The 20,051-nt window shown below is 36.0% G+C and overlaps 1 protein-coding gene across 3 annotated transcripts in view; it reads left to right on the top strand.

Moving 5' to 3' along the window:
• The window catches only part of ARFGEF2 (ARF guanine nucleotide exchange factor 2), a 106,075-nt gene that overhangs the window by 19,285 nt on the left and 66,739 nt on the right, over window positions 1-20,051 (top strand). For 2 of the 3 annotated variants that reach the window (XM_072633623.1, XM_072633624.1), the window contains exons 2-6: window positions 4,843-4,873; window positions 5,521-5,644; window positions 16,230-16,376; window positions 17,752-17,931; window positions 18,952-19,186. In XM_072633623.1, the coding sequence (XP_072489724.1) occupies window positions 4,843-4,873; window positions 5,521-5,644; window positions 16,230-16,376; window positions 17,752-17,931; window positions 18,952-19,186 (717 nt within the window). The remainder of the gene's footprint in view (window positions 1-4,842; window positions 4,874-5,520; window positions 5,645-16,229; window positions 16,377-17,751; window positions 17,932-18,951; window positions 19,187-20,051) is intronic. The other variant, XM_072633622.1, reaches the window with a different exon arrangement.

The following is a 20,051-nucleotide window of genomic DNA, read 5'->3' as shown; positions in this document are numbered from 1 at the left end:
TGTACATTGAGTTAAGTATTACATTTTCTCTCATTGCAGGGTTAGTTTATATTTTCATTGACTTTGATTCACACCATCCTTTCATTGAACTAAATGAATGTATTTGTGTGGGGATTATGCTCTAACATATCCAGTAATTTTGGCTATTGTGTACCCTCTCCCATCTCCAGGAAGCCTCATTTTAATTTAATTTAAAACAGCCTTATGCTTTTCTCCCCAATATCCCTTATTTAAAAAAAAAAACTATAGTAAGATTTATTGATGCGTTTTGCTTTTCCATGACAAATATTGACATGACAATAAAGATACGTCACTTCCCTCCATCACCCTGATTGAACTTTTCTTATGACAAAGAAAATCAGTTAAGGAAAAGCAGTAGGTGTACATTGACGTTTCTGTGGTGTCCTGCCCCTATCATCCTTTGTCTCCGCCAGAATTAGGTAGGTGTGCTTTCTGTTTTCTGTTCCCTGCAGCTAAGACTGGTTATTATAATTATTCAACTTGGCTTCTTTTCAGGTTTCTCATTTATGTTATTGTTCTTTTAATTCCGATTACTTCACTCACCATAAAAATACATACTTTTTAATGATGAAACAGACCTTCCTCTTGGTAAAGAGATAGTGGATTATGGAGTGTGGAATCATAAACCGTTATGGTCTTTGTGTCTGTTTTACTTCACTCATTTTCTGTGTTATGAAGGATAGCTTAGTGGCAGGGGTATATCAGGAAATGACTGTGATGTAAAAACCACAAGTACCAATAAAACTTTAAAAAATTCCTTAGTTTCCAAAGCCGCTACTATTTTTTACAAGCTACTCAAGTTTACTAGTTAAATTCCTAAATTGCTTAAATTTTTCACTGGCAATGTTATAGAGCAAATATAAACATTTGACCCCTATTTTGTTACATATATTTTACTTACAGGTAAGTGGTACAGTGGTTAGAGCATTGGGCTCCAAATCAGGAAAATCTGAGTTCAAATTGAGCCTCAGGTACTTAACAAGCTGTGTGACCCCAGGCATATCACTTAGCCTCTGTTTATTTCACTTTCCTCATCTGCAAGATGGGGATAAAAATAGCACCTGCCTCCCAGAGTTGTTTTGAGGATCTGATGAAATGCCTATTATGAAGTGCTTAGGGCAGTGCCTGGCACCTGTGTAGCACTAGTAGGTGCTATATGTGTATGGTATTATTGGGGTTGTGGTCAGGAAGGCCCAATTTTAAATCAAGGTTCTGATCCTGACTTAGCTATATGATCTCAGTCAAGTCACTTAACCTCTGTTTGCCTCAGTTTTCTCCCCTATAATATGGGGATAATAACAGCACCTACCTTGGGCAGGATTATTGTGAAGATCAAAAGAGAAGATATTTCTAAACTGCTTAGCACAGTGTCTGACACATAATAGGTACTGTATAAATGCTTATTCTGTCCCATTATCCTCTACCCCCACCCTCATCCTTATTGTGGGACTGGGGAAAGAATATTATATAAACAAATTTAAATGTGTGAGAAGTACTTCTAATTAATTGCTTAATCATCAGTAACTTTAAGGAATACAAATAGCCTTAGAGGTCATAAAACCAATTAAGCATAGGAAATAGCAGGAAGATGGAATTTATTTAGTCTTAGTATCCAAATCTCTCATTGTTCATTGTGATTTGGATATGTCCATTGAACATCAGAACTGAGGATCCCATGGGCTGTGTTTCCATCTTTGCCCAAATAACTCAGTTATTGGCTTAGTCCATTTTCTTCCCATCCCCAGTGGACTAAGAGAAATCCTCTTCTGTTGTCTCCTCTGATTTCTTATGAATATGGAATAATCCTGTGTTATTCACATTTCCTTTTCTTATTTGAATGCCATTATCTTGACTACTTAGGTTTGTTGTTTGCTTTGAAAATTGAGAAATTTTAACCCCTCTGTACTTTGAAGTTTGGAAAAGTAGTTTTATTTGTTTTTTTTTCCTGGCAGCAATATGAATTCTCTTGATCATTGCTTTGTATTCAGAGCTTGTTATGGACAGCTTTGTGTTATTTCCTGAATTGTGATATTTGGACTTTTTTGTCATCTTCTTTTGGGAGACCTGTACTCTTTAAGTTATCTCTTTGTATCCAGTATTTAAGGACCATTGCTTTGGCTTGTCTAGAAGTTACATGCTTGTTTGATGTTTTTGACACTTTAGTATTTTTGTACCTCAAATCTGTTATTCCCTCTCTCTCAAAGCTGATTACTTTTTGGAGAGATTCTCCATCATGTATTCAGTTTTTCCTGCTTTGATGTTTTTAAATTCTTCACTCTGATTTCCAACCCAAATTCATTATTGGTTTCCTCTTTTAAGACAAATTCTTAACCTGGGTGCAGGAACTTTTTAGGAAAAAAATTTTTATAGCTATTTCAATGTAACGTGTTACCTCATCTGTAAAATGGGGATAGTAACACTTTGAGATATTTTAAGGATCAAATGAGATAATATGTAAAGTCCTTTGCAAACCTTAAAGTGCTACATGAATGCTGATTATTATTGCCATCACAATTATTTTATTGATTTACTTTGTAAACCAGTAATTTACTGTGTATTTTATTTTAGCCATTTAAAAGCATTTTATCCACTTAGAAGCATCTGAGATGGAGGTCCATGGGCTTCACTAGACTATCAAATTAGATCCCTGGCTCACCAAAAAGGTTATGACCCCTATTTTAAGAGTTTTGTTTCTCTTGAACCATTCTGGAATTTCTTGCTATTGTGTGAGAAGCTGGCAGGATTCCCTTCCATTAGATAGTGTTGAACCATTTTTTTCATATTATAATACTAACTCAAAGTGCTATGGTTTCTCTTGAGCTTTTACTTATTCTTCCTTATGTTTTATTTTCCTCCTTCTTGGTTTATCTGCTTGGGCTAAGCTTTTATTTTATGTATTCTCTCTTGATCTTTTGGTATTTTAGCTGGTATTTCCCATCACTTGCATCTGGGAATCCTTCACTCTTTGATCCTTCCCCCTTCAGCTGCTGCACAGATCTGTAAAGCTGAGTTACTGGCTGTATTAAGCTTCATTTCATTGGAGTATATCCTGGTGGACTAGGCTGAGTTCTCTGCCTGTCAATAACCTGGGGTGGAGAAAGCCTAGCCTTAGCCAGGTTTCAGTCATCTTTCCCACAACCTTGATACTTATTCCCCTCTAGCCTGTGGTGCTCAGCACTGATATTTTGATCTGTTTGAGTCTTCTATTCCTCTCTCCCTCCCTTTCCCCTCCTCCCCACATTGTCCTTTTCTTTTATGTGGCTGGGCAATGGATGTCTGCCGCTTAGTGGGGTGGAGCAGAATCCAGGATCCTTATATCTAACCCTGAGAAGGTCTGCGAATTTATCTGTGCTCATAAACCTGTGCTAGGTATATGAATTGAGTGTAGAAACAGTTAATGGAAGCTCTGTGTATTAGAATTCTTTTGTGTTATTTCATGAAGCTTTTACCTTGTACTGATTTTCTGTTTTTGTACATTCTGAACTCAACTCAGTTCTGTCTTCATGAAGGAGTTCCAATGATGGGAAATATGTGATATGTTAAGAAAATAACTTAAAATGAGACTTCAACTAAAACTCCCCTAAGTTAAAAACAAAACCTTTATTTCTCTGTATCTTATGGTCAAAGAATAAATAATAACAATGAGCATATCATAAAGTACCTTTACTTTGAGGTTTGAAATTGAAGAAGTTTGCAGAAAGCAACAGCTTTGCCATCTTCTTTGTCAAGGAATTCTCACCTTATCTAATACCAATAAATGCAAAAGCTAAAGGCAAATCTCAATGTATTTGAGTTTCGCCAGATTGGGAACTAACGTTGCTCTGTGACACTATCTCTTCATCCAAATGGGTCTTGGCATTGTGAGCATAGATTTCTGAAAGCTTGGCTGTCCTCATGGTATCAGATCTCATTGACCATTCCTACAATCTCGTACCTTCTCATACTTGCCAAGATAAAATAGAAGGGAGGCAAAGCTGAGTCTTGTCTCATAAAGAACATATGCACTTTATTCCTATAAAGGCTTTTGTCTAGGACTTCAAGATATTATCCATCTCCATTTGCAGTAGAACCAGTGAGTTATGTGTAGCAGCAGAGTGTTTGATGTTGATTGTATGTACAGATATTTCTTCAGCTATTTTATCAGTGGTGTAGAATTGTAGAGAGTTGACTTGGATGTGAACAAACCAAAAAGAGCATAACCTACATTTTCCTGGTAAGTGTAGTTTTTCTACAGAGTTCTGAGGTTAAATCCATGTACACAGTTTCCTAACAAAAAAGAATTCTGAACATTCATTGATGTTTGTCTTGGAATTCCACGATAACTAAATATTACAAAAACCCAAATATCAGGATACTGTGTGATGAAGTATTGATACATGAATCTAAAACACTAATGGCTTAAAAGTGGTTTTGTTTGTTTGTTTGTTTTAGAATAGATGCCAGGCATTATCTCTATGTATGGACAGAGTTATAATATGCTGCAGTTTACTGTTTTAGTAGGTGTGAAGAACCTAAAATCTAAGATTAAATTTTTCTAACAGGAAAAAAAATATCCCGTATGTCTTGGTAGTAGATTAAAAAAAATCCTGCTCTTTTGGTGTTTGCTTAAGCTGCGTTCTTTCTTGAAACAGTACCAGTCATCAATCTGTTTAACCTATGTTTTTACATAGCAACTTGCTTCACTTTCTATAGTCACTACTTTGTCTTCCTTGTAACCCATATTGTAAAAATCTAAAGTTGTTAAGTCTAAGAAGAAAGTCACATATATTCTGCTACATGTATCTAATGTAACTACCTTTTTTCCCCCTTCTTCCTTTCTAGATGAAATTAAAGCAGAACTAGAAAAGCAAAGGTAAGCTATGTGGCTTAGCTGCTGTTATCCATTGTTAAACATATGGGGGAAGTGACTTTTCCAAGGTTACATAGCAAGTTAGTCCTAGTCATGGGGAAGTAAACACTGTCTCCCTGCCTCCCATATTAGTCTTCTCCCCATTATATTAGCCTACCTCTCACATATATGGAAAATAGAGTGAAGAACTCACAATAGTCTGTACACTTTTTTCATAATACTTGGTGGGTAGTTAACTACTATACAAATAATGGTATATTAGGTTACTGAACTTGGGGGAAATCAAGATAACCTTAATGCTAATGTTTTAGCGTTTTCTGACTTTGTTTTAGAGTTATGTTGCCTTAGGCATATAGAAAACTTGCACATGTGGAAATCCTTTCTTAATAATGGTGCTAGTCAGTTTCTGTCTAGCAGTATAAGCATGAGTAATGCTAAGATTCAATACAAAATGATAATATGTTGGCTAGAAAAAGGGATCTTGCCTGCTGCTTGTGCTTTAAGCCGCTAATGTAGGGGCTTTTAATTAACTGGGTCACAGATGCTAGTTGGTAGTCATTTAATTTGAAAACTACATTTAGAAAGGGTAGTTCTAAATATGTTTACAACTTTATTATTTTCCCTCTTTACCCTGCCTTTTGTTAAACCAGACCTGGGGTTGCCGCACCACCAAAAGCAAACTTCATCGAGGCTGACAAGTATTTCCTTCCATTTGAACTAGCCTGTCAATCAAAATCTCCACGGGTGGTCAGTACATCACTAGACTGCTTGCAGGTATTGTATTTAAACTTTACTCTAACATGAACTTTTAAGGAGAGAAATTTTAAGTTGTAGAGACAGAGATTAGCTGTTACATAAGAATATTGGGGGTACCCAGGATAATTTTGAAATTAAAGGAGAAGTTAATATTTTTCTTCTCTGCTGAGAGTGGTATGGATGTAGTTTTTATGAGATCAACCAGAATGGTGAAGTAGGAGGAAGGAGTACAGCCCAGCTTTCCTTCTCAAATACTCCATAGAACTCTAGGGAATTAAACAGACCAAATCTTGATAGAGAAATCAGTCATTTTGTTCTAGATGAGTTTGGCATATAGAGACAGACAAAGATGTTTGTGAATAGTGGACCTAGGTAGGAGGGTACTGCACAGATCTTTCCAGGGTAGGAACTGAGTAGAGGTCTGGGGTTGTACACTTTGGCAACAGGAAGGACCTAATACTATTGCCAGAACTAAGACAGATGCCATCTGGAAGCTGTCACATATACCATGGAATGGGATCTCAAATCAAGTGTAGACTAAGAAGGGGACTTGCACCTGATGTAGCAGAATAGGACAAGGAGCAATTGCAGGTCTACGGCTGGATACTGAGCAAAGAGCAAAAACAGAAGAGATCAGAAGCTGTGGTGCTCTAACCCTGTGAACAGAGCAGAATCTCATTTCTAGATTCTATCCCATTTTGAAGCCTCCAGCAGAAAAGCCAGGGCAGGGAGTTCAGACCAAGGGGAAGCCTAGGTTTTTGTTGTGCTGAACCTGTGACCCTAGAATCTAGTTGACTGTGATTGGGGTGTAGGAGGAGTTTACTGGAGCTCCAAGTAGGGACAAACCCGTGGTTGTGTTGTTTACACCCATACCTAGGTCAGGAACTCCTCACATAGTTGAGACCAGGAGGGCTGTGATCAGATTTCACACTGGATCAGACAACTTTAGGGGCACTGAAAGCATGCAGGTCCCCAGCCTGAGTTGGTCCTGAAGTCTGTGAAGAACATACTACTCAGTACCCAGAGAAAGCATTATTCAATCTGCAAGAAAAGCAAGGCCTAGATATTTTCTCCAGAGTTATGCAGAGTCTGCCCCTAATGCAAAACGACTAGAGGAATGAGTGACAACAACAGCAGAGTCCCACAGTAAAGACTCTTATGGTGATAGGAACACCTATAGCATAAATCCAGAAGAAAGGGATGACTCCAAAATATCTTTAGGCAAAGCCTCAAAGGAAAACACAGTTTGGGTACGAGTTTAACTAGAATTCCTAGAAGAAATGAAACAAGAGTAAAGAAAGAATTTTAAAATTATTTAGTAAATGAAATGAGAGTACTGGAGGAAAGAATTGGAAAAGTCATGAAGTCTATGGAGGAAAGACTTGGAAAAGAGAATTAACAGCTTAGGATAATAGTTATAATCCCTACCCTAGCAGCAGGCTCCTTGAACATTAGAATGAACTAAAAAAGAAATGAATGACTCCATGAGTTATCAAGAAATATTAAAATAAAGTCGAAAGACTGGATAATAGAAGAAAATGTAAGATATTACATCAAAAACAACTAAAAAGGAAAATATATCAAGTAAAGATAATTTAAGAATTGTTAGAATACTTGAAAGCCATGACCAGTGAAAGAGACTTCACATCAATATTTCAAGAAAACTGTCTAGATCTCTTAGAATCAGAGGCAAAGCGAAAATAGAAAACATCCACTGTCACCTCTTAACCCGCAAAATGAAAACCTCCAGGACCATTATAGCTCAAATCCAGAATTTTCAGGTCAAAGAAAAAATACTGCAGTCAGAAAGAATTAAAGTATTGAGTATCTTACAGTGAGGGTGATACAAGATTTAGCAACCACTACTACAAAAGATTGTAGAACCCAGAAATAGTTTATGTAGCAAAACAGTATAAGGCTGTAGGAGAAAAATGGATCTTTAATGAAATAAAGAGAACTTGTAAGCATTCCTGATGAAAAGATCAGAGCTAAGCAGAAACTTTGAAATAAAAATAAAAAAGGAGTCAAAATAAACATAAAAAAATAAATTACTAAAGAGCTAAAAAAGGATGAAGTATTTACATTCTAATAGAGGTTATAGTATACCAGTAACGTCAGAACCTTATCATCAGGATCCATAGAGAAAGTCAAAACAGCAGCACTGGGAGAGGTTTTGCTAGGCTTTGATAATCTTAAAAGAAGAAAGGGAAGGAATATACAAGGGGGAGAGGAAAGAGGGATGGAAATTATCTCATAATCATAATTTCTGTAAGTGGAAAACTATGCAAACAAGGGTAACAGTTTGAGAGGACTGGGTGATAACATGAACCTCACCGTCATCTAAACTGGTTAAAAGAGGGATGAATGCACACATATAGTTGGATACAGAAATACATTTCACTTAACGGAAACAAGAGGGATAGGTATTTTTGGGGAGGAGAGAGTAATAGAAGGCTTGGTCATGAGCAAAACAAATTCTAACCACGGAGGATGAACCTCAAGGAGATTTCTAAAAGGAATGAAATGATAAGAATCTTTCTCTTGACCCTGGATGAATGAAGGAGAAGATGGTCAGGGGAATATCAGTAGAGCTCTGGTGCTAAACACACTTGTACTTATTACTATCTTTGTCTTCCTAGAGAAAATGTGAAGCAAAGAGAGGGAAAGCCATAAGAATACAAAATGGGCAAAATCTACAATTAATGATAATAAATGAATATGCATGGATTCATAGAAGAAAAAGAGGATAGCAAAATGGACTAGAAATCACAATAAAAAACATGTTTATAAGAAGCACATGTGAAACATAAAAGTTCATAGGGAATTTAAGTGAAAGACTGGAGCAAAATCTTTTCTACATGTGGTGAAGTGAAAAAGGCAGGAGTGACCATAACGATCTTAGACAAGGCTATAGAAAAAAAGGACTTTAAAATGAAAGAAAGAAACTACATTATGCTGGAGTACCATAAACAATAAATTAATATCAGTGCCAAATCTATGCATCAAATGATACAGCTTCTAAGTACTTAAAGGAAGAGTTAAATGAATTACAGGGAGAAATAGTAAAAGTATAATAGTGAGGGGACTTTGTTCAGACCTGTACAAGTTTAATAATAATAATATAATAATAATACTAAAAGAAACCAAGAAATAAGGACATGAATAGAATTTTAGAAGATTTAAATATAACAGACTTCTGGTGATTATCAAATAGGAATGGGAAGGAGTGTACATATTTTTCAGCTGTTTATGTTATCCTGACACAAAGTGACCATGTATAAAAACCACACAAACAAATGCAGAACAGTTATTCTGATACTACGTCAGCTGTTTGAAAATACAGAAGTCCTTAGCAAAATTTCTTTTATGATACAAAAATGTTCTTGATAGCTGAACTGGGACTCAAAACAAGAAAACCGTAAACCAGTGTCCTTAATGAACATTGATATGAAAATTTCAAGTAAAATATTAGTAGGTGGGTTATAGCAGCATATCATAAAGTGTGTACACTATGAGCGGGTTGGATTTATGTCAGGAATTCACGGTTGGTTCAGTATTTGGAAAACTATATAATAGGCCATATTAATAACAAGAACATTAAAAATCATGATCAATAGATGCAGACAAAACTTTTGACAAGATATAACACACATTCCTGGTAATGGTAGAACTTACAGGAATAAATAAATCTTTCCTTAATATGATAAGTAGGGGGGAAGGGAAGTTAATAAGCATTTGCATAGCATCTACTATCTGCCAGGCACTGTGCTAAGCACTTAAAAAATATCTCATTGTCTAAAATGAAGAGCCAGCATTGTCTGTACAGGGGATTAACTAGAAGCCTTTCCATTAAGATTGAGGGTAAAGCAGCATGTCTATTATCACTATTACTATTTGACATAGTTCTGGAAATACTAGCTATATCACAAGACAGAAGGAAATTGAGGGAATAAGCCTAGGCAAAGAAAAAAAAATTATTACTTTTTGCCAATGCTATCATGGTTTACTTAGAAATGCTTAGAGCTTATACTAAGAAATTATTTAAAGCAACCTCAGCATGTTGAACGATACAAAATATAACCTAATAAATCATCTGCATTTCTTTATAATACCAGTAAAACCTAGCAGGGAGAGATGGAAAGATATTTCATTTCAAATAATTACAGCATAAAATACTTGGGAGTCTACCTACATAGAGATGCACAAGAACTTTATGAATACAGCTACAAAGCACTTAACAGAATGAAGGTAGATCTAAATAATTGGAGAAATATTAATTGAACATGAGTAGGCTGGGCCAGTGTAACAAAAGTGATAACACTAAATTAATATACCTATTTAGTGTCTTACCAATCTTACTTCCAAAGGATTACCTTCTAGAGCTAGAAAAAATAACCATGCAAGGAAAATGATCAGAAAAGTTGGAAGAAAAGTGACATAGAAGTACCAAGTTTCACACTGTCCTACAAAGTAAATAATCATCTAAACAATTTGGTGACTGCTTAAGAAATAAAGAGGTAGATCAGTGGAACAAATTAGGTGTACAACATACAGAAGCAAATGGGCACTGTGATCTAATGTTGATAAACCCAAACATCTCAGCTACTGGGGCAAGAACTGTCTGATGAAAACTACTGGGAAAACTGGGAAGTAGTCTCACTGAAAATAGACATAGACAAGTCTAACACCATATTCCAAGATAAGCTCCAAATGGATATGTGAATTAAATATGAAGTGCCATATCATAAACAAATCAAAGGAACACAGAAATTATCTTTTATCTGTGGGTAGAAGGAAAGTTCATAATGAAACAAGAAATAAAGAGGATCCACAGAAGATAAAATGGACAATTTTGGCTACGTAACATTTAAAAGGTTTTGCATAAATGAATCCAATAGAACTAAGATTAAAAAGGAAACAGTTACCTAGGAAAAAATCTTTGTTGCAGTTTTTCTGAAAAAGATCTCATTTCCAAGATAGATGATCAACTGATTCAAATTTTTAAGAGTGAGAGCTCCAGTTGGTAAATAATCTAAAGATATGAAGAGATAGTTCTCAAGGGAAATAAATCCAATTGAAATGAAAAAATGTTCCAGATCACTAATAATTAGTGAAATGAAAATCAAAACAACTCTTTGGTTCCATATTGTACCCCTCTGATTGGCAGAGCTGACAAAAGAGGAAAATGACAAATGTTGAGGGAGCCATGGGAAAACAGCTTATTCTGGGGCAGAGGTGTCCAACTCAAATAGAAGTTGGGGCCACTGGACTATATATAAGGATCCCTGTGCGCTGCATATTAACTTAGAAAACCACATATTAATATCTGTATTTTATTTATTTTGTCAGATACTTCTCAGTTACATTTTAATCTGATTCAGGTCACAGTCAGGGGTGTTGTGGGTCATATGTTTGACATCTCTGCTCTAATGCAGTGTTGGTGGAACTGTGAATTGATCTAGTCATTCCAGAAAGCAATTTGGTGTTATTCCTAGAAAGTTATCCAACTATGCATACTGTGTGGCTCATCTATACTACTGCTTGTTTTGTACCACAAAGAGAAGTAAGAGAATGGAAAAGGATTCACATGTACACTAATATGTAAAGCAGCTCTTTTAGAAAACTAAGGGGGTGCCCATCAGCTAGGGAATGGTGATTATATTCATGTAAATTATGATATATTAATGTAATGGATTGCTGTTATGCTTTAAGAAATGATGAAGGGGACACTTTCAGAGAAGACAGGGAAGACTTAAATGAAGAGTAAAGTGAGCAAAACTAGAACAATAAAAATAGTATTGTAGACACAAACAACTTTGAAGAAATTAAAAACTCTTTATCAAAAACAGCGACTGATTCCAGAGGACAAAACTAGTTCAAGAATTTGACTTTCTTGACTACACATATTTGTTATAAGAGTTTTCTTACAAGAGAGTGTATGTGTCCTTCCCTCTGCCCCTAGTGTGGGGAATGGAAAATAAATTTTTGATAATTGAAAGAAAAATTAATTTGAAGAAATTTTGGCTTAGGCCAAAAAAGAAGTTTTGGGGAAATTTGATGTACTTGCACCAAACTTTTATTACTTATTTCCTTTCTTGATCACGTTAAGGATCATTAAAGATCTACAGAATCTTAGTGCTAGAAGGAACTTTTTTGCATATCAGAGAATTAAGACTCAGAAACAATAAGTGATTTGCTCAGGGTCACAGATAGTAAGTGGTAGAGCCAGAATTAGAACCCACATCTCCTAAGAACTATGTCAGCTTCAGAGGACCACAAATCTTTTATTAGACAATCCATTTAAAAAAAAAAAGCCAAAAGAAAGAGGTTTGATAAAGGAAAAAATTTTGAAGATTCAAAAGCCCTCACATATTTCTATTATATTATTATGTTATATACTATTGTATATGTATTATACATTATATTAAAGAGCCTCCATAAAAGTACTAGTTTAATGCCTTTTTAAGATACAGTGATGACTGTCAATTCCTGAAGACTATGCCTGTAGAATACGAACTCTAGTAGGTCCTACCGAATTGGATACGCTTCAAGTATGGTCCCAGTGATGTCTGTTGTCTGAAGACCAGCCTAGCTAATGAAATTCAGAGAAGCATAACTTATGAAGATTGTCTGCCTGTTCATAGAATAATTTCTATCTGGATGAGTAGAGGGGCTATCCATACTGATCGAACTCACCAGTCTTTATAGTATTTTAATACTATATATATTTAAAGAAATATTTATAGAATATTTAAAGAAATTAACTGAGTGACTGTAGAGAGTCTCTAAGATATGGAACAGTTAAGAATTGGTGGCAAGTTTTCAAAAAAGTAACTCCAAAAGCCGGAGTTCCTGTTATTCATAAATTCCGATTCTTTTCCTGTATGATTCCCTTTATGAGCTTATAATAAGGGAAGAATTCTTCAGTGTCATGCTTTAGCTCATCATTTGTCCAGTATGAAATAGCTTATCTTTTTAGAAATATTTTAAGATATTTGTGCAGAAGGGTGACCCCCACAAAATTTTAATTTGGAGGTACAAATTTGAAAACATAGTCTTGTTGATCAGACAACCCTCTTGATCTTCTGGCTTTTGTCAGTAGTCCCTAGTGCCCTTTTGTTATTGGGGTATGGTATTTGTGAAGGAATAGATTTTTAGCTTCTGTGAGTTATCATATGAATTTTTTGTTTACTATCCAAAATACTTTTTTCTGTGGGAATAACATTTTTATGATTGATTGTGCTAGAAACACTGGGTACTTCTAGGAATTAAGAATGAAGGTAAAAATTTATTTGGGTGTTTAAAAGGGGATTAGAATATTAATAGGTAGAGCTCAGGGATGTAAAGGTCATTTCAGGTATAGTCAAAAATAACTCAAATTTCTCTGATGTCTGAGGGTTTATAAAACATTTTGCCTCATTCATCTCTGTGAGAAAGGTGATACAAGTATTATCCTCATTTTACGGATGAGGAAACAGAAGTTGAAGAAGTTAACTGACTTACCCATGGTCCATATTCTTGTTGGAACCAGATTTAGACCTAGGTCTCCAAACTCCTTCTTTCCACTCTACCACATAGATAGTGGGAGCAAAGTTTCAGGGTTAGGAGGCTGGAGAAACTGTTTAACTTGAAGTATAATATACATGGAAAGGAATAATGGGTGATAATCTGGGAAAAGGCGGCACTACCAATTTCTGGATTGCCAGCAGCTTAAGAGAGTTTGAGAATTTGAACTTTAGAATTTGAACCCTGAAGGTTTTTGGTTCTGGGATGATGTGCTTATACTCAAAGATTAGGAAGATGAATCTGACAACATATGGAGGAAAAATTATAGGAGCATTCAGAGGTTAGGAGATCTAATTGAGGCGTTGTAGCTGTTGTCCAGGTAACATATAATGAGAGTCTGAACTAGGTTGGTGGTGTTGGGAATGGAAAGGAATGATTTTGTTTTTCCCCAGAAACCCTTTATTTTATCATCATTTTACCAGATACTTTCATAAAGTTGAGTAATGACCTTATTTATAGAATCATATAAATTAGTTGGACCTTAGGAGGTCATCTGGCCCAATCCACACTTGAGTAGGAATCCTTGCTGCAGCATCATCCTTAGGGTTAGGTTGGATCTGTGCTGTGGACTTCATGGTAGAAGCAGTCTTCTTTGCCTTTTCTTTCTTTCTTTTTTTTTAAATTTTTTAATTCAAAAGAAGTTGACTGAGAAACAGAATGGTGAAACTGATTATTTTTCCTCAGTGGGTGGGGTAACTTAGGATGCAGCCCACTCAAACTTCTTTTGCCTTGGAAAGCTGACTTGAAGCTTTTGCCTTAGCGTAGCTTGTTTTATGAAAGACCACTTCTAGGGTGATTTACTTGAATTCTTCTCCTTATTGCTGTAATCATCTTATGTCCAAGCCTACTGAGAGACCAGCCCTTTATCCATTTACTCTCTGGTGTCAGCAGAGAAGGACCAGAAGATTAAGTGCAGGAATTGATGCTTTACCATAACTTGGGGGTCAGTGGGTAAAAGTTATAGGGAGATAAATTTTAATATAATAATAATAGCTGATATAAGATCAAATCTCACTGTTGTGTATGTAACAAACGACCTCCATTAGGCTGTGTAGCAAATATTGCCTTTTTACAAAGCATGCAACCTTTGTATCCCTGAAGAGAATGCAAGACTCCTAAAGCTGACCAGGGACAATGGATGACACCTAGACTGAGATACCCAACAAACAAAACATTGATTTAGGTGCCAGCTATAGACCAGGGACTGTACAGTGATAGATAGATGCAGACTGTCCCTGTCTTTAAAGAGCTTGCAGTCCAGCCGGAGGAGACAAAATAAACATTTATAAAAATATACAAAATTTTGATATGTTAACTTTGAGCAGACGGCATTGGCTACCAGGAGTCAGAGAGACCTCATATAGGAGGTGGCATTTCAGTTGTAGAAGGTGAAGGTGAGGGAATGCATGCCACTCATGCAAAGGTATGGAGACAGGAAATTGAGAGAGTGAAGATAGAGAAGTGGAAAAGTTCTCAGGCATCCTTGGAGACCACCCACAGTTAAGAAGTGTGATATAGATGATGAACCAATGAGGGAATGGTCATAAAACGTAAAACAGGAATCCCATCCACCATATAGTGAATGAAGCCTCTGCCTGAAAACCGTCAGCAGTGGACAACTCACTGCCAGGGCAAGTGGAAAGAAGGGGATATATTGAGAGATGTTTTGGAGTCAGTCCATTAGCAGTTCATTTTGGGGTTTTAATTTTTTTCATTAGAAAAGAAATTTTTCTTTATCATGGCTCTATAATTTCTGCTCATTGGTCCTTCTTTGCTTTCTAGAACCAACAGAGCAAATTTAATGAATCCTCTTGTACATGACAGTTATCATATTCTTCCCTATGTTTTCTCTTCTTCAAGTTAATCATCTCCAAATCCTTTAACTCATTCTTGGATAGGATTGTTTCTAGGCTCTGACAGATCTTTGTTGCCTTCTTTTAAATGAACTACAGGTTATAAAGGCCCTTTCTAAAGTATAGGGCACAGAACCAGACAGTACTGTATATGATGGATGTGGACCCTTATTTTGGACACTGTACCATTATTAATGAAGCCCAAAGTTAGCTTTTGAAAGCTATAATAATTGAAGTCCAGCGTCCAGGTGGAGTGGAAAAGTCATTCCTTTAACACATATACACACACACACGCACACACACACTCTCTCTCTCTCTCTCTCTCTCTCTTTTCCCTCTCTCCCTCTCTCTTTCCCTTCCTCCCTCTCTCTCCCTCTCCCCCCCCCTCTCTCCCTCTCCCCCCCTCTCCCCCTCTCCCCCCCTCTCCCCCCAAGAGAGTGGAGATCACAGTGGTGGTAGCACATTGTTTGAGCCCTCCTCTCTTACCAATACCTTACTCAGGTAAGGTATTGCTCCTGCCAGCAGTATTACTTTCTACTGTTTTTCCTTTAGTACTCTATTATCCTTTCTCCTTCTCAAATACTGGTATTTTCATGACTTTAAAAAGGGGGAGAGTTAAAAAGAAATTTCAGTACCTTGTAGTTTATCATTTACCTGAAAATGGTGCATCAGTCCAATATTGTACTGTATAGACTTAGAAATTTATCTTCATTGGGTTGGCTGTGGCAAAGTGTCACAGGTGTGAATGTGCACTTAGTAGCAGAATACCCTTTTTGTAGTCCTTCATTGAGAAATCCAGGCCATTATAGGACCAAGTATTACAGATAGAATTAGACAGTTTCTCAAAGGCCATCTTCTTTACAAATAATTTCCTGATTCAAATTTCAGCATTTTTCATAATGAATTTATGTGTTACAATATTACTCTGGCAATCAAGGTAATAGACTCTAGTCATCCAGGGCAGACTTGATCTTCTCAGAGCTGCCACATTTTATAAGATAATGATTCTAGTCTTATTCCTTGGGAGTCTTATTTCAGTGAGATTCTTGAGAAATGGAAGTTAAAGGCCTTGAATACTGATTGTCCTATGTTTCGCTGTGTCTATCTAGAAAAGGCAGAAACTTCTTTAAAATATATAGATATAGATATTTGTACATATGTATGTATCTTCTCTCTGCATTTAGAAACTCATCGCGTATGGGCACATTACTGGAAATGCTCCAGACAGTGGAGCCCCTGGAAAGCGCCTGATTGACCGGATAGTTGAAACTGTTTGCAATTGCTTCCAGGGCCCTCAGACTGATGAAGGAGTGCAATTACAAATAATTAAGGTATTACCTATTTATTTGTTTATTTCTGCTTGGTGTGACTGGTTCTTAAGCGTTTGGAGTTTTAATTCACCATGCAGCTGACTTAGTTAGAAAGAAGTAAATTAGATGCTGAACTGAAACAGATGAATTCAGAATTACTTAAACCACTGCCCCCTTTAAATTGTTAAGCATTACAGTTTATTAGTGTGCCATTTAATTCAATTCAGTTATCTACCAGCATTTTATAGCATGTGCACAGAATAATAAACTAGGCTGGTAGGTATAAAGTTACAGAAGACATAGTAGCCTGCATGGAATTTATATTAAGACATGCATGTGAATAATTATAGTATACTGTATTAAATTATAAATGTAGGTATAAAACAGTACTATGTAAGATCCAAAGGGGAAGGTAATTTATTTAAATGAGAAAGGTGGAACCAGGATTTTTGTTTTAAAACTTTATAGCCCCACTAGTACAAGTTAAAATTGACCTATGAATTAAGGATTATGTGTCAACTTCTCTTGTCTTTTTTCCCTTGAGAGACTTGCTTTCCAATCTACCATTTCTCAAGGGACACTTATTAGTAATTTCCCATTTTCCTGCCCTCCACTTTTACTGCCAGAATGGTTTGTTATGCAACATTACTACCTGTGGTTGATTGCAAAAAGATTCAGAGATTGGTATGCTAAGGTTCTGTATCTTAAGTCTTAAATTTTTTTGCTTTATAAGGAAAGGTCCAGCACTAGGATAACTGTTGTGCTTCTTCTAAAGCAGGAGTTTTCAACTTACAGGACATGAAGGTGTTTTTAAAAAATATTTTGGTAATGTATTTTTGTATAATTAGTTTCCTTAGTAATCCTATATATTTTATACATTTAAAGATTGTTCCAGGAAGTCCATAAATTTCACCAGATTATCAAAAGAGACTGTACCACACAAAAAGTTTAAAAACCACTGCTGTAAACCTAAACAAGAAACTAAAGAAACAGTTGTGGAAAAGTGGGGAACTAATTTATTCTGGGATGTGCCTATTTTATGGTTGATATAAGTTAGCTCAGTTGTGTAGAATTTTAGCTTCTAGGTGGAGAGTTTGTTTAACACTTAATATGTGTAGTTAATAAAAGTGAACAATCAGAAATTCAGCTGTCTTTACGTTCAGTTAAATTTTAATTTATAATTCTAAATGAATTTGTCGTAATGGATTTAATGAGTACAGACTAAATGCTATCACTGCAAACCGTTCATTCTTGGTGTATTGTACTTTAAAGTTTGCTTAACCATCTTTTTCTTAAACTTATCTCGAAAAAACATTAAAGTGGTAAGGTAATGAGATTAACCTTGGGAAACTCTAAAATATAAATCAGTGGAAAATTTGTATGTTTTCTGTTTTAGGCACTTCTTACTGCAGTGACTTCCCCACACATTGAAATTCATGAAGGCACAATACTTCAGACAGTTAGGACATGTTACAACATCTATCTGGCCAGTAAAAATCTCATTAATCAGACAACTGCCAAGGCTACTCTCACTCAGATGTTGAATGTCATTTTTACCCGAATGGAGAACCAAGCGGTAGGTTGTCACTTAAATAATTGGGGTTTAATAAGGAGTGTGTGTATGGGGGTTTGTGTGTGTGTGGGGGGGTGTAGACCCCAAAATATTTCTTGTATGTTGCATCACTCTCATTTCTCGCTTATAGAGATGCTTCTGCTGCTCCAACACAAGTGGAAAATTAGCCACATATTTCTAGACATGGCTAATATGTTGAGTTGTTTTTATTATCTCTAGTGTCAATGGAAGGGATTTATGAGGAAAGTGGAAAGTTACCTTGATATAAGTGGAGAAAGGATCTTCTTTATTGGTAGTGTCTTAAAAACTTTTTTGGTTTTGTTGAAATAAGTCAGAAGAAACTTTAAGATACACTGTGTTATGTTTCCTTAATGTCTTAATAGTAATAATTCTTACCAAGTGCTTTCTTTGCAGTTCTCTGGTGAGGAAGGTGGGGTCTCGGTTGTTATCCCCATTTTACTAAGGTCAAGATAATAAAGTGAGAAGCTGAAGATTGTATCTCTAGTAGGTGGTAGAATCAAGCTTTAGGGTCTTCTGGCTCCCCTTGGGTCCAGAACTCTTTTCCTACTTTTCCTTAGAACCACATAATCATTTTACTCTGGATGTTGCATGCAAACTTATTTAACATGGAGGAATGCAAGTCTGTGAATTGTTGAGGAAGTTTTATTTTCTCTTACATTTTGTTATTTCTGTTGATAACTTAAGTATCTGCTTTTCCTTTTTTTCCTCACTGTTTCATGGACGTATTCTTTAATTCTCTTTGAATACATTAAGCACTTAGTGTCTTTGGTTGAACTATGCTGCCAATAGAATGCAAATTAGAATGAGTGCAGAAGAGCAGAGAATTCTGAATTCAGAGGAGGAAGAAAATATAATTAAGGGAAAAAGTTAATCAAGCTACACGTGTGCATCAGTCGGTAGAGGCTTCATAGAAGATGACATAATATCCAAACATAATATCCAATCCCCTCCAAAGGAGGGGATTATCTGGATTGAATCATCTTATTCTTATTTGGCTTTAAGTTACAGGAGGCCAGAGAATTAGAAAAAGCAACTCATCCCAAACCCCAGTCTCCTGTGCTTCAGTCTGTGGCAGGATCCCCAAAGTTTAACCAGCTAAAGCACAACCAGCTACCAAGCAAAACATCAACTCCTGAAAAAACTGACTTAACAAATGGTGAACACCAGCAGAGGGGCTCTCATGAAGATAGGATAGAAAATGGAGAAGCTCAACTAGAGGGAGGCCCTCCTTTGTCAGGTATGTCCCAGGTTATCTGCTTTCTGATTGTGTTGAAAAGAAACCTTGTATTTGAAGGTAAAATGGATATCACAGTAATGAGTGGAACCGTTGGAATTCAGGTAAATGTCACCATAGATCTTCCTTTGTTGGACCTTGTTCTCAACACTTTTCTCTTTTTCATAGTTAGAAGCATATGGGAACTTAGAACATGGAACCTAACATTAGAGGAATCCTACACAGTGAGTTTGGGAAATATTTATAAATGTATAATGCAGTATGCCATGCACAGAGAAATGATACAATCTTTGTTGTCAAGAATCTTATAATCTGATAAGTGAGGAGGATATAAAGCATATACAGAAATAAATGTAATGCTTTTGGCTGAGAGAATTAGTGATTTCATAGAGAAGGTGGTTGAATCGGACCTTTATTTATTTCTCCACCCTTTATAATTTCTCTACTCAAATTAAGTTCTTTTTTTTTTAATTTATTTTTTAATGTTTAACAATCACTGCCATACAATTGAGATTTTATCCCCCCCACACCTACCCCCCACTACCCCCCTCCCTCCCCACGACTGCATACAATTCTGTATAGATTCTGCATATACTTTCCTATTGAGTATATTTTCACTATAGTCATGCTATGTAGTCAGACTAAAATAAATGAAAGAAATCGTATAACAAATCAGAACATGATACACAAACACATACACATACACAAACATGATCTGTTGCATTTTGTGAGTGACTTCCATATTTCTTTCTCTGAGTGTGGAAGGCATTTTGCCTTGAGAACCACCTTTGGGATTTTTTTTTTTTTATAAGAAGTTTTTGCATTATTACAAAATTCCAAGTCTACCAGAAAAAACTCTTGCACATTG

Source organism: Notamacropus eugenii, chromosome 1 (genome assembly GCF_028372415.1).
Source record: "Notamacropus eugenii isolate mMacEug1 chromosome 1, mMacEug1.pri_v2, whole genome shotgun sequence".
NCBI lineage: Eukaryota > Metazoa > Chordata > Mammalia > Diprotodontia > Macropodidae > Notamacropus > Notamacropus eugenii.
The sequence above is the reverse complement of the archived record's forward strand: the minus strand, read 5'-3'. Positions and strand labels throughout refer to the sequence as shown.